The sequence below is a fragment of the Phragmites australis genome, chromosome 1 (assembly GCF_958298935.1).
Source record: "Phragmites australis chromosome 1, lpPhrAust1.1, whole genome shotgun sequence".
NCBI lineage: Eukaryota > Viridiplantae > Streptophyta > Magnoliopsida > Poales > Poaceae > Phragmites > Phragmites australis.
Window position 1 is genome coordinate 43,080,502 of NC_084921.1, and position 13,506 is coordinate 43,094,007.

The window sequence follows — 13,506 nt, forward strand, 5'->3', positions numbered from 1 at the left end:
CCGTTCCGCTGCAGATGGAGCAGATCGACTCTGTCATGGCTTCGCCCTCCTCGCCGTTGAGCTCCGACGGTGACGACGCAAGGTGAGAAGTGAGCTCCCCCTTCCCAGTCCTCCTCGTACCTTTGTATTCGAGTTTGAGTCGTATCGCTGCGCCGTTGTGTAACTAACCAACGTCGGGCGGTCCACGCGAAGGAACGCTAGCAAGGACCGGCCACCACCTGCTCCAACCGACACAGCACTCGACGCGGCGACCGCTGTTGTACCCCTCGATGCGCAAGGTGCTGCACCTGCACCTGTCATCATGCGCAAGGTGCTTCGAAATCTGGCTGGGAAAGGTGCCGCCGTGAGGAAGAAAAGCCGCCTTGCGATTGCAGGAGCCCCAAGTTCCCCAGAAGCTACCTCCTCCGGCGTGCATTTGTTGAAATCCATGGGGTTCGATTTCGAAGCTCGCTAACCCTCTTTTCAGTAACAAATTAGCATATGGTTGTTATTGATTCTTGGATTCTATGGTCGATCTGTATTGCAATTTGTATTGATGTATGTTTTGTAGCCTATTTCTGTATTGCAATATGTATGTATGGTTAATCTGTATGGATGCTATTGTCAATCTTGTAGCTTATTTCTGTATTTATGTATGGTCGATCTGTATGGATGCTATGTCGATCTGTATTGCAATTTGATTCCTGATGCTTATTTCTTTTGTTTGTCAGATCACCATGTCAAGTCCATGTACTGAGAGTAGCAGCCAACAAGAATCACATTCTGTTAATGACTCAGAGCCAATACAAATTGATGATGATGATAATGAGAATGTGGCTGAAGATGTGAACTTTGGCACAAAGAGAAAGCTTACTTCTGTTGTTTGGAAGGAGTTCAAGAAGGTGAAAGTCTTGGGTGAAATTAAAGCTCAATGCCTTCATTGCCACAAGCAGCTTGGAGGAAAAAGCAGGAATGGAACGAAGCATCTTCATGATCATTTGAAGATATGTACATTGAGAAGAATCAAATTGAAGGGAGAGAACAAGACACTAGCACAATCAGCTTTGAGGTTTAATTCTCAAGAGGGAGGGAAAATATCTGTGAAAAATTACACATTTAATCCAGAAGTAGCTAGAAAAGAGCTTGCTGCCATGATTATACTACAAGAGTATCCTTTATGTATTGTTGACCATACTGGCTTTCGGAGGTTTGTGAGTGCACTTCAGCCATTATTCAAGATGGTGACTAGGAACACTATTAGGTAAGAATAGTACTTTTATGTATCTATGACAACATATAAGGATATTGTCTAAGTTTCTATGATGTAATTTTAGGAAGGACATTATTGATGCATATAACGAAGAAAAGAAAAAGGCCCTACAGTACATGGCAGGAGCTAAGTCAAGAGTGTCTATTACTACAGACATGTGGACCTCTGAAAACCAAAGAAGAGGGTACATGGCTATTACAGCTCATTTTATTGATGACTCTTGGACGCTTAGAAACATTATCATGAGGTAAATTCTTGTTGCCATTAACTTGATTGAATTGTAATTTAGATTCTTGATTGAATTCCTTGCTACCATCAACTTTAATTCATAAATTTGATTGCATTTCTTGCTGCCATCATGTAGGTTCATATATGTTCCTGCTCCACATACAGCTGAAGTTATTTGGGAGGAGTTGTATGAAGCTTTGGTTGAATGGAATATTGATGAGAAGATCTCGACGGTGACTCTTGATAATTGCACCACAAATGATGCGGTAATTCCTGAACTTGTCAAGAAGATTGGTAAAACAAAACTCATGTTGGAGGGGAAACTATTACATATGCGTTGTGCTGCCCACATTCTTAACTTGATTGTGAAGGATGGTTTAGAGATGATACAACCTGCAATTGCAAAAGTTTGTGAAAGTGTAGCCTTTTGGACAGTCACACCTAAAAGAGTAGAAAAATTTGAAGAAATTGCTAAGTATGTCAAAGACCCAATTGAACACAAGTTAGGTCTTGATTGTAAAACTCGGTGGAATTCAACATACAAGATGCTTAGTATTGCTTTACCTTATGTGGCGGTTTTTAACCGTGCAACACGTGTTGAGAAACTATATGATTGTGCTCCAAGTAAGGAAGAATGGACTTTTGCTAGAGAGGTGGTTGAGAGGCTCAAGATGTTCAATGACATAACTGTTGTGTTTTCTGGAACTAATTATGTCACTGCTAATATTCAGCTCCTTAAGATTTGTGAGGCCAAAATGCAAATTAGGCAATGGTCTGCTTGTGCAAATCCTATTATAGAAAAAATGTCAAATAAGATGATTGACAAATTTGATAAATATTGGAAGGACATTAAAGGACCAATGGGAATAGCCACTATTCTTGATCCTCGATTTAAGACCGACTATCTCCTTGGGTTTTTTAGACCATATTAGTTCAGACCAATGAAGTGTGTATTGAGAAAGTTAATGAAGTTAGAGACTCTCTATGTAATTTGATGAAGGAGTACCAAGTGGAAGAGGATGAGGATAACACAGAATCATCAGCTCCTCCACTTGACAATTCGGATTTATTATCTACAATCAGTGCACGTGTTGCAAGTAGAAGACCAACAATCACAAGAGTCAAATCTGAACTAGATAGGTACTTGGAGGATGAGTTGGTTCTAATTGCAACAGAGAACTTTCAGATTCTAGATTGGTGGAAGGTGGCTGTGACACGTTATCCTACATTGAGGAAGATAGCACGTGACATATTTGCTATTCCAGTCAGCACTGTTGCATCTGAATATGCATTTAGCACTAGTGGGAGGGTTCTTAGTGAGCACCGTAGCCGCCTCACTCCAGAGATCTTGGAGGCGCTAATGTGTTCACAAGATTGGATACGCAACAAGTACAAAGGTATATATGTTGTACAATTCCTATTCATTCAATTTTCAATGTCATGGTTGCAATGTAATTGTTGTCATCTTGTGATTGTGTTTTGTAGATGATGATAATAATAATAAGCCTGAAACCTTTTGGAGTTGCCTTCAAGAGATCCCAGAAAAGATGAGGTGATGTTCATATTTTGTTATAGTAGCAAAATGTATGTTTACTCATTTCCTTGTTATATATTTAACTACTTTGCTGCATGCAGGGACTTGCACTTTGTTGAGAGTCTCAGGAGGATAAGAAGTCAAGAATGCATGTGCTTTTGTTGCCTTGTTGCTTCCTAGCTGTTCTGAGGACAAGAAGTCAAGACTCAAGAATGCATGTGCTTTTGTTGCCTTGTTGCTTCCTAGCTGTTCTGAGGACAAGAAGTCATGACTCAAGAATGCATGTGCTTTTGTTGCCTTGTTGCTTTCTACCTGAATAATTGCCTTGTTGCTTTGTTGGTGTAGCTCTCTCAATCTCTCTAGAACTATATGTGTGAATTGTGATGTTATGATGAACTGATGCTCTTGTTAATTGTTATCTTGTTTTTTTTCTTGTGTGAATTTTTGATGTTGAGGTCTTATTTTGAGCACCTACTTGCAAGATCAATTGATGATATTTATTTCTGGGTAGCGGGGACAGGGACTCCGTCAGGTACCCATTCCCCGCGGGAATTTTCTCTGTTGACATGCCTAACGCCCGCTGACATACGGACTCGGGCCCCACATGTCAGTGAGCGTGATCCCCACCCGGGAGGCGGGGCGTCGATGGGAATCGGAGTCGGGGGAGGGGGGCGGAGTGGGAACCTGCGATTTGTGGCGCAGCTGAGTTTAGTGTTTTTTTTAAACACCGCGCTCTCTTTACTTAGGTCTTCATTAGAGGTTAATAGTGAATACAATGTGGGGATCAAATCCTGATAAGCTCAGCTTCACTACTGAGCTTTGCTATTGGGCTCTTTCCCCCTTCACAAGTGTTTTAGTGCTTGGCTCACCGTGTTTATTTTATTAAAGAAAATTACACAAGTAATTGTATGAGGATCAGTAATTGTACAATAGAGCTCAGCTAATTTCAATTTGTTTTTTCAAGAAAATTGTGAGCCTTTTCCACAATTACATTTCTAGATCAGCTTAAAAAGTAACCACTCAAAAGAAAATTAAATTATGAAGTAAATTTATAAAAACTCGTGTTCGACGATAACACAATCCAACAGACATGTTCATAAACCCAAATATCAGTAGATCTTACCTATACACTCCGCTTTCATAGAGAGGTATCGTGTTTTCGTGCTCCCACCACTCCTAGATGACGATAGGTGACGATACATGTTCGACATGCGTATTTCAAAGGGATCGAAATCCAGTTTTGTAATTTGTGCTGGATGGTATTTATGGAACAAGTTAACGATAAATACACATTGTCTATAATATGATAACATGCGTTATCTGAAATCAGCAGTTAGTTTTTCAAATTTTACTGTGAGAACACCTATCAGCAATACAAGTTAACTTCTAAAAGCAACGACACCCTGTTTCTCCTAGTATATTTCTCTGCATAGTTCATCGCATGCAAACGACCCTTCTTAATCACCTCTACTGAACGCATGACTAGAGGTGCAAATTAATTACGTCCTCAAATCCAAACTGACACTTTGACTAGCGATTGCGGTACAAAGCATGCTATTTCGAATGAAAGAATTATATGTTACTATATTATGAAAGTATTTTTAGACTGATACATTGACATCGGTTTTATGTATCAATTTACACGATTCTCTATTCGTGGTAAAAATAAATAATTGGTCAACATAGAGCTAAAAAATTATATTTTGGACTTGCGTTAGTAGTATTATTTAGCACACCGTTCCGGTCTTAAGTGCCAACTAAACATATACTCCCTCCATCTAAATTTATAAAGCGTATTTGATTTAAAAAGGTCAAAATTTGTAAGTTTTAATCAATAATTAGTCAAATTATATGCAATTTAGTGTACAAAGTTGTATCAATAGATTTGCATTTTAAAGTGCTTTTAGTATATGACGTTGATTTTGTAGCAATTCATAATATATTATAAGAGAAAATAAATATCAAAATCCACTTTTAAGGACCTTTTCATATCAAAACACATCTTAGAAAAATAGAGTGAGGAAATAATAAATTCATATTTGTACACTAGCTTTAGCAATGGAGCTCCACGTGATAAAAAACTTGAGAAAGAAGTGCCTTTCTTTTTCACAAGTAACTTAGCCTCGTAAGACTACCATGTAACAATGACAAGAGAAAAGGCCTAACAGTCCTTGGCTCCTTGCAGGGTTGGCCCTGGAGGGGGCAAGCAGAGTGGTCGCCTTGGCCCTAAAACCCAAGTGCACAATAGTGCTAAATTCAATCAACGGGCCGCCGTAGTAACGTAATCGTGCATAGTCTTTAGCCTTTGATCAGGCTAAAAAAATTGATGAAACTGATTACAATGGAGAAATTTTATAAGCTGGTAAGATTTTTGAAGTTAATTACTTTTTTATAATTGATATGGCAAACACTTCATTGAAAAACTCCAAGCATTCAAAACTATATTTGGATTTTTACTGAGCTCGACAACTTTACATTCATTGGATGATATTGAATTGAAAGATTGTTGCGCTAAATTTATAAATATTTTCTCTCTAGATGATTCATATGATGTTGCATTAAATGATCTAGTATTTGAGTTAAGAATTATAGAATTAACATTGCCAAATAGTTATCCTAATATTTTTATTACTTATCAAATCTTATTTATCGTGCCTGTTACTGTGGCGTCAACTGAAAGAAGATTTTCGAAATTAAAACTATTGAAAAACTATTTGAGGTCCACAATATCTAAAAAAATTAAATAGTTTGACAACTTTATGTATTGAAAAGAAATTACTGAATAAGTAAAAAAAATTAAATAGTTTGACAACTTTATGTATTGAAAAGAAATTACTGAATAAGTTTGATGTTGATATCATCATCAATGATTTTGTATTTAGAAATGTTAGAAGAAATTATTTAATATGATTTTTAGAAAATGTTCGAGATGAGTGTTGTTTTTTATATATTTTAAGTGTTTATCGCAAATATTTTTTAATGCACCGAATATTATCTTTACAATTTATATATTAATTATTTTTTAATGTTTCTATTCATGGGACTCATTTTTAGTTTCATCGCACCACCAAAATCTCTGGACAGTCCTTATTTTTTTCCCCCCTACTTTTGAAAATTTTACCATGGTGTGAGCCTTTTGACCAAATTCCAAAACAAGAAGTCAACCTACTGTTCCATACCATGCATTCTATCAAAACAGAGCAAAACCACCTTTCAAAGACACACAGCATGACAACATTGAAAGCATGCTTCGAAATGTCTAGCATGACAACATTGAAAGCCATTAACAACAGTATAGCACCTAGCATAACAAAACCAACTGAGGAAGAAAGGGAGAAAAGAAACGCCAGACAAACCCAACCACCTCAGCAGCGGAGTCGCCTTCCCTTCCTCCGGTTCTCCCCAGAAACCGTGTCCCGTCCCCCCTCTCTCTCTCTCTCTCTGTCTCTCTCTCCTCGATCAACAGCAGCAGCGGCGGTCAGAGGCTTCCGTCGCGACAGCCCCCAACCTCCTGCCGGTCTCCCCCTCTCGTAATCCGCGCGAATCCTGAGGCGGAGGAGGAGCGAGGAGCGGAGGGGGCGGGCCCATCAGCCATGAGCCTCGCGGGCTCCGCCCTGGAGGCGGCGCTGCAGGCGGTGGGGCGCGGCCTCGACGCCGCGGGAGACCATCGCCTGCTCTACTGCAAGGGCGCCGGGAGGCTCGTGGCGCTCGACGGGGACCACGCGCGGGACCTCCCCCTCGGCGGCGGCGGCGTGCTCCTCGGGGTGCCCCCTGACGTCGTGGTCGAGCAGTACCCCGGCAGCCCCGAGCGCATCCGCCCTTCCTCCACCGGTGCCGCGGACGAGCCCTTTGTCTTCAGCTTCCAGAAGGTGAGGGGGACGCTCCCGATTGGGAACTTCCGATCGGATCATGTGCGCGTATGCTGCATACCGTGTTCGGTGTTCTGTTCTGTTTGTTGTGAATTTCTGATGCGAATCCTAGTCTTCTAAGCTTGGCGGCCGTTCTCTTCGCCGTATCTAACCGTGATGCGTTTGTTGGTAGATGGCTGAGCATTTCAACAGGAAGTCAGACTTGCTGGAGACAGTACCGCTGGGTTCCTTCAACTCGTTGTTCAGCTTCACTGGTTCCTGGAAGAATGACGCAGCAGCTACGAAGGCCCTTGCGATTGATGGCTACGCCGTGCCTCTGTTTAGAGTGAAAATAACGAGTTCCGAACTGACTCTGCTTGAGAGCGTTAAGCGCGCGATTCCATATAGTTGGGATCCATCAGCATTGGCTAGGTCAGTAGGTAATCTTCTTATTTGATACTGTTACCAGGGTCCATTTATCAGTTTCCCCATTCTGTATAATTGTTTTCCTAGTACTTTACCTTATTAGCTGAGGGTCACTCTTGTTTCACTTCTCTGTAGCTTTATCGAGAATTATGGCACCCATATTATTATTTCTGTTACGATTGGTGGTAAAGATGAAGTATACATAAAGCAGCATTCGTCATCCCAATTGTCAGAGCTGGAGTTCAAAAATTATGTGAGGGAAATTGGGAGGGAAAGATTCTCAGATGTGGAGAACAAGTCAAATGCGACTCCTATCAATTACAGTGAGAAGGTTAGCAAATTCCTTACTGCTCTTGCCATCTTAATTTAACAAGAGTGATTTTTCTGATGGTTAATAATAGAAGCTTCTCATGCCTATCATGACTGATTTGCCTGGATGATTATGCAACTATGTGTGTACAAACTTTTTTTTTTTTGTGAACACTTGCAGTATCTCTAGTAAAATATTAGTTATCAAGAAAGAACAATTACACTCAGTGAAAGCATATGTGCATTCAGAGGCGAAAACAGGATTGTCGAACGTGTGCTGGAGGAGGGTCATATAGCATAGCATAGTAGTATGATGCTAAATGTAGTTAGCTTTCTAAGGAAATATACTAGTCTATGTAAGTAAGCATCATTAATTGCCACAAGAACCTGCTCCCCATGCATATGTAATATGTAAGCATCGATCAATACAATGATACTTAATCCTTCACAGGATATGACAGTAATATTCAGAAGGAGAGGCGGTTGTGATCTTGTTCAGAATTTTAGTGATTGGAAAGGAACTGTCACCTCAGCACCAGATGTCATAGGCATGACATTTCTCCCAATTGTCTCTCTTGTCGATGATATACCTGGAAAGAAGCACCTTGCTCGTGCAGTTGATCTATATTTGACATGTAAGACAAGCTTTTGGTTATTTATTTTGTTCATGCAGCACATTTTCCATCTCAAATATACATTTTTAATACCCTGAGCCATTTTCACTGTTGGTTCTACTATATTGAATTATATTTCCAGATCCCCTTTGTAGTTAGGCACCTGTTTGGACAAAAATGTTTTAGTAAGGGTAATGTTTTCATGATCCACACTTCTGCCTCAAAGTCATGAAGTGTAACATGACAACGAATACAGCTGTGAGGTTTTACAAAAATAACATAGTTGAGAAATCTTATCTTATACAAATGATCCCCACTAGCTGCAATTGATGCTTTAAATATGTTTGTATGTTTCTTCTGTTGGAGAGTTTTATATTTGCCTAGCTTGTTTCGTGCTGCAACATAATGTGAAGAAATTACGTGACATCTCTTCAATTATGCTGTTTTGATAAGTTCTGTTCTCCAGACAAACCTCCAATTGAAGAGTTGCAGTACTTCTTAGATTTCCAAGTCCCATTTGTTTGGGCTCCAGTACCACCAGGTATTGCTGGTCACCAGAGGAAGGAACCTGTCTGCCCGTCGCTTCAGTTTAGCTTGATGGGCCCAAAGCTCTTCATTAGCACAGAACAGGTAAAGGCTACCCCATAGATCTAAACACATGAGTGTGATCATTCCTTTCTCTAAATATTACACCAGACAGTTTAATTTAATTTCTCTCACCAAATCTTTTCTTGTATTGGCTGCGTGTGAGGCAAAAATTAAAGTCAAAACATTTTTCTACCGAGCTGAACAACAATATGCTTCTGTAGATCTGGGTCCTGCTGCATATAGAAGAACAACAATAAGTAAATCACACTAGGGTCAACAACTTGCAAGGTGGGTGTATTCAGGTCACATAACATGACTGTTTCTCAAATGGGTCTCTAATCTTGTTCAAGTGATGCACGGCAGGTCAAATATCCCACTGCCATGGCATATCTTGGAACACAATGTGCTTAGTTGATTGCCACCATGGCCAATGCTCCGTATATTTTCAAAAAAACCCCTCTTCATCCCTCAGTATCTCTCTCATGCCTAAACCCCTTCTATCTCTCTCCAGTTCCTCATTCTCTCACTGCTACGATGTGACACACTGCCTCCTCCCCGACGTAGAAGAGTGTGGCAAGGCAGGCGAGTAGCGTGGTGGAGCCCACCGTGGATGGCGGAGCCAGGAATTATACATAGGGGGTGGGGGAGGGGGTTGCACCCAAACACGATCAACGTATTGTAGTATACAATGTTAACAAGTATGAGGATCAACTGTAATTACCACCATTCATTACTTACGCATGTATTAAGTACTCGAAGTCATAACATAAAAAGTTACAATTCCATGATACACAAAAGCAAACGGTACATAGAAAAAAAACATAGAAGAACTAACTTTTTTCATGATTAATTGTACTCCGCATGACTTCAGTGCATAAAAGTCATCAATAAGTGTATGATTCAAATAAGAAGCCTCACCGTATCTGCAAGACTCAAACGACCAAAGAAATTGTCACCTCGTCAGGCGTTGCGTAGGGAAGAAAATTTGGAAAGGAAAGAAAGCCCTTACTGGCTCACTCCTAGCCTAGTTTCCTGAGGCGAGGTGTTGGTGTTGTCGCCGACAGCCACCTCGCTGTCATTGCCTAACAAACAGACACCATCTTTGCTGGCTGATGCGTGCGTCTGTGTGGGTGCCAGATGTGGTCTGAGTAGGGACATAGGGTTAGGGTCGGGCGCACGGCGCTGTTGACTAGTAATTTCTTGTAGAAAAGGAAATCAAGAAGGGATGCTTTAGTATTGCAAGTCCGCAACGCAAGCAAAGCTAGACCCATCAAGCCCATGCGGCTGCCCCTTTGTGGCTTTGCCCATCCATCCCCAACAGGCAAGCAAGCAGCAGAGCTGCATTATCCATGTCAAGCACGCTACAAACCAATAGAAGATGCACGGGGGCTAAATTGTTTTTGCCAGCATAGGGGCGCCATGGCCCCTGCTGCCCCCCTGGCTCCGCCACTGCCTGCCGTGGCAACAGGATGGGAGGAGGTTGTCCGTGTGAGGAAAGCAATGTGATGAGGAGTGGGAGATGATGGCAGTGGTGACTGTGTATGTGGCGGTGGGGACAGGGACGGTTAGTCCGAAGAGTTGAGAGGTGGTGGTTTGTGGTAGCCGTCTTTTTTCTGTCTCTTTCTCTTCATTGTTGCTGCAATGGCAGAACAGAGAGCTTGGCTAGGACTTGTCAACACCGCCAAAATAGAGAGAGAGGAGAGATAGGAAAGTTGGGGAAAGAAAGAGAGAGGGCAGTGTCAAGGGGATGATGTGCACGCTAAGACAGTGCCATGTGTCCTTGGATGTGCCACTGTATGCGATTTTGACCTGCCATGGACTACTTAAATGGGATTATTGACCCATTTGAGCAAACCTAAAAACCTGAAGTTATATGACCTGGATGCACACACCATGCAACTTGTTATACTTATGGTGCATTTTACTCAACCAAAATTTACATTTTGTGGCTCCCTTGCAATTTTCTACATAAAGTATAGTTTAATTTCTCACACTGTAGATAAAGTACAGAGAATTTTTCTCCTAAAAAAATACAGAGAAATTAGGGGAGCACTGCTTTGCTTGGGGGCTTCATTGACAACTCCAAATAAATATTTAAGATGATAAATTGCACAGAGCAATGTAACACGTGCTAACTTTAAATGCCACACATGCAGATCTCTGTTGGACGTAGGCCGGTCATTGGCCTCAGGCTGTGCTTGGAAGGAGCCAAACAGAACCGTCTGTCCATTCATTTGCAGCACCTTGGCTCATTACCGAAAATATTCCTACCTCACTGGGATTCCCATATCACAATCGGACCTCCAAAATGGCAAGGCCCTGAAGAGCAGGATAGCCGATGGTTTGAAACAATCAAGTGGAAGAATTTTGCTCATGTCAGCACCGCGCCCATAGAGTACACTGAAACAAATATTACAGACCTATCTGGTGTTTATATTGTTACGGGAGCACAATTGGGAGTGTGGGATTTTGGTGCAAAGAGTGTTCTCCACCTTAAACTCTTGTTCTCCAAGGTTCCTGGGTGCACAATTAGAAGATCAGTTTGGGATCACAGCCCATCAAGTTCTTCAATTCATAAAACAGATGAATCCTCATCATCCTCAAGTGATAATGCTAAACTCGTGAAGATCGTTGACATGACAGAGACATTGAAGGGTCCGCAAGATGCACCTGGCCATTGGCTGGTCACGGGAGCTAAGTTGGGTGTTGAGAAGGGAAGGATTGTTGTGCGTGCAAAATACTCCCTATTGAATTATTGACCAAAATGTTAAAAGCATTCATTCACTCTACTATGATACCGTTTTTAAAGATAGCATTTGTTCTTTTGTTCCTCGTGTATGGCTCTCCATCCCCATGTAACATGATGTGGATCTATGCTTCTTCTTGTTAATGCGATGAGTAAAGCTTCATGCTGCTTCTTGTTGATGCGATGAGTAAAGTAGTATCAAGATGTTTATGCCCAGTTCAAAAGTATTTGATCTGGCCTCAAGTAATCTCTTCCGCAGTCATCTCATTGTGGTAGTGGAATATGATGTATTTTATGAATTTTGCATTGGAGTTTTGCCCTTTGAAATTCGTCAGCAGAATATAATCTGTGGCGGAGTGCTAACGGTTCAGCGATGTTCATCAAATTCGATGCAAGGTGTGCATCTGGGTGAACTCTTGCACGTTTGGATGGCATGGTTGAAGTTTGGAGCACAGATAATCTGACTAAATGGCCAGCGTATGGTTATTGCAGATGTTTGGCAAAATTCTAAGGTTCAATAGCTGATATGGAATATAGGCCTCTTCAAGTTTGTTCTGCCACTGAAAGCTTTGCTTGATTACTCGACGCGACGGTTGATTTGAACAATCATACTGCCCGTGTGGATCAAGAAATACAACACAATATGCAACATGAATGCTTTCCTGAAATTCTTGTGTCCTTTTAAAGCTTGTGTCAGCAAACTTGGAGGTTACAAACATGTTGCTGTGTTTGTTGTCTTTCTAGAAGTAGCTGTTTTTTGCCTGTCTGTTACATTGAATGTTTCAAGGAGAGGACACAGATAAAAGATCAAAGGCATGGTTACAAGGAGTCACTGTTCTCTTCAAAAGACAAACAAACGAGTCGTTGTACATCAGTACATGTAAATACGAGAATTTCCCTCCTTGCTGCTTCTGCTGCTGCTACTGATAGCTTCGCTTTATTAATCGAGTTGACTGAGGATCGAGGCATTCATCATTATCTTTTGTACTACGCAAAATGGCTGTTATGCTGAAATTCATGTATCCTTTTGTGATAGTGTCAGCAAACTTGTAGGTCATATTCATGTCATGTTGCATGGCTACAAGGAGCCACTGTTCTCTTCAAGAGAGAAACAAATGAGTCGTTGTACGTGTAAATACGAGAATTGCCCTCCTTGCTGCTTCTGCTGCTGCTACTGATAGCTTCGCTTTATTAATCGAGTAGACTGAGTCAGGGACGAGGATCAAGGCATTCATCATTATCTTTTGTACTATGCAAAATGGCTGTTATGCTGAAATTCATGTATCCTTTTGTGATAGTGTCAGCAAACTTGTAGGTCATATGCATGTCATTTTGCCGTGTTTCCAATCTTTTTTGAAGTAGCTACTGTATGCTTTTCTGTTACATTGAATGTGTCCAAGGAGAGAGAGAAGGTTGACGATATCACATGGATGGTTACAATGAGTCGCTGTTCATTTTGAAAGGGAAAACAAGTGATCTCTGTAACTGTGGATACGAGGAGACATGGTCTTCTTGCTACTGCTGCTGCAGATGGTGCTTGATTGCACTGATCACTCGGCAGCTGATGCTTCCAAACGGGAGTCGTTGGCGTCGACATCTTTTCTCTTTGAGACAATTCCCTGTATACAATTAAAAATTATCAAAATTCTCGATCCGCCACTACTTAAAATTATCTTTACCCTAATTCTAAAGGCACATAGAGGATAAAAACACTAAATTTTTCTTAATTGACGGCAGTGGTACACAAGGGAAGGAAATATTCAAGTAGTGGCACCTGAGAAATGAGAACCTTTTTTATGGCAAATCGAGGATTTTGAAATATTTCGATGGCATACAAGGAATTATCTCTTTCCGTTTCCCTGCCCATTTGCAAATCCTCTGACATTTTCAAACCTTTTACAGAAAGCTAAGTTGAATTGACTCAGAAGAAAATTTCTTCTGACTATAATATTTATTTTGTGCAC

At 41.0% G+C, this 13,506-nt stretch overlaps 1 protein-coding gene across 1 annotated transcript; it reads left to right on the forward strand.

The window, feature by feature from the left end:
• Positions 1 to 6,335: 6,335 nt before the first annotated feature.
• On the forward strand, positions 6,336 to 11,719 carry LOC133920675 (MACPF domain-containing protein CAD1-like). The gene is made up of 6 exons (XM_062365274.1): positions 6,336 to 6,880; positions 7,053 to 7,291; positions 7,421 to 7,616; positions 8,046 to 8,229; positions 8,675 to 8,838; positions 10,953 to 11,719. Exons 1-6 carry the CDS (start codon positions 6,605 to 6,607, stop codon positions 11,553 to 11,555), a joined length of 1,662 nt encoding a protein of 553 aa, XP_062221258.1. The 5' UTR covers positions 6,336 to 6,604; the 3' UTR covers positions 11,556 to 11,719.
• The last annotated feature ends 1,787 nt before the right edge of the window (positions 11,720 to 13,506 follow it).

Excerpts from the sequence above, each read along its gene's own strand:
- LOC133920675 (XM_062365274.1), top strand. The coding sequence starts at position 6,605 with ATGAGCCTCGCGGGCTCCGCCCTGGAGGCGGCGCTGCAGGCGGTGGGG. Across the intron at positions 7,617-8,045 it reads CTATCAATTACAGTGAGAAG|GATATGACAGTAATATTCAG; the intron begins GTTAGCAAATTC and ends AATCCTTCACAG. Across the intron at positions 8,230-8,674 it reads AGTTGATCTATATTTGACAT|ACAAACCTCCAATTGAAGAG; the intron begins GTAAGACAAGCT and ends TCTGTTCTCCAG.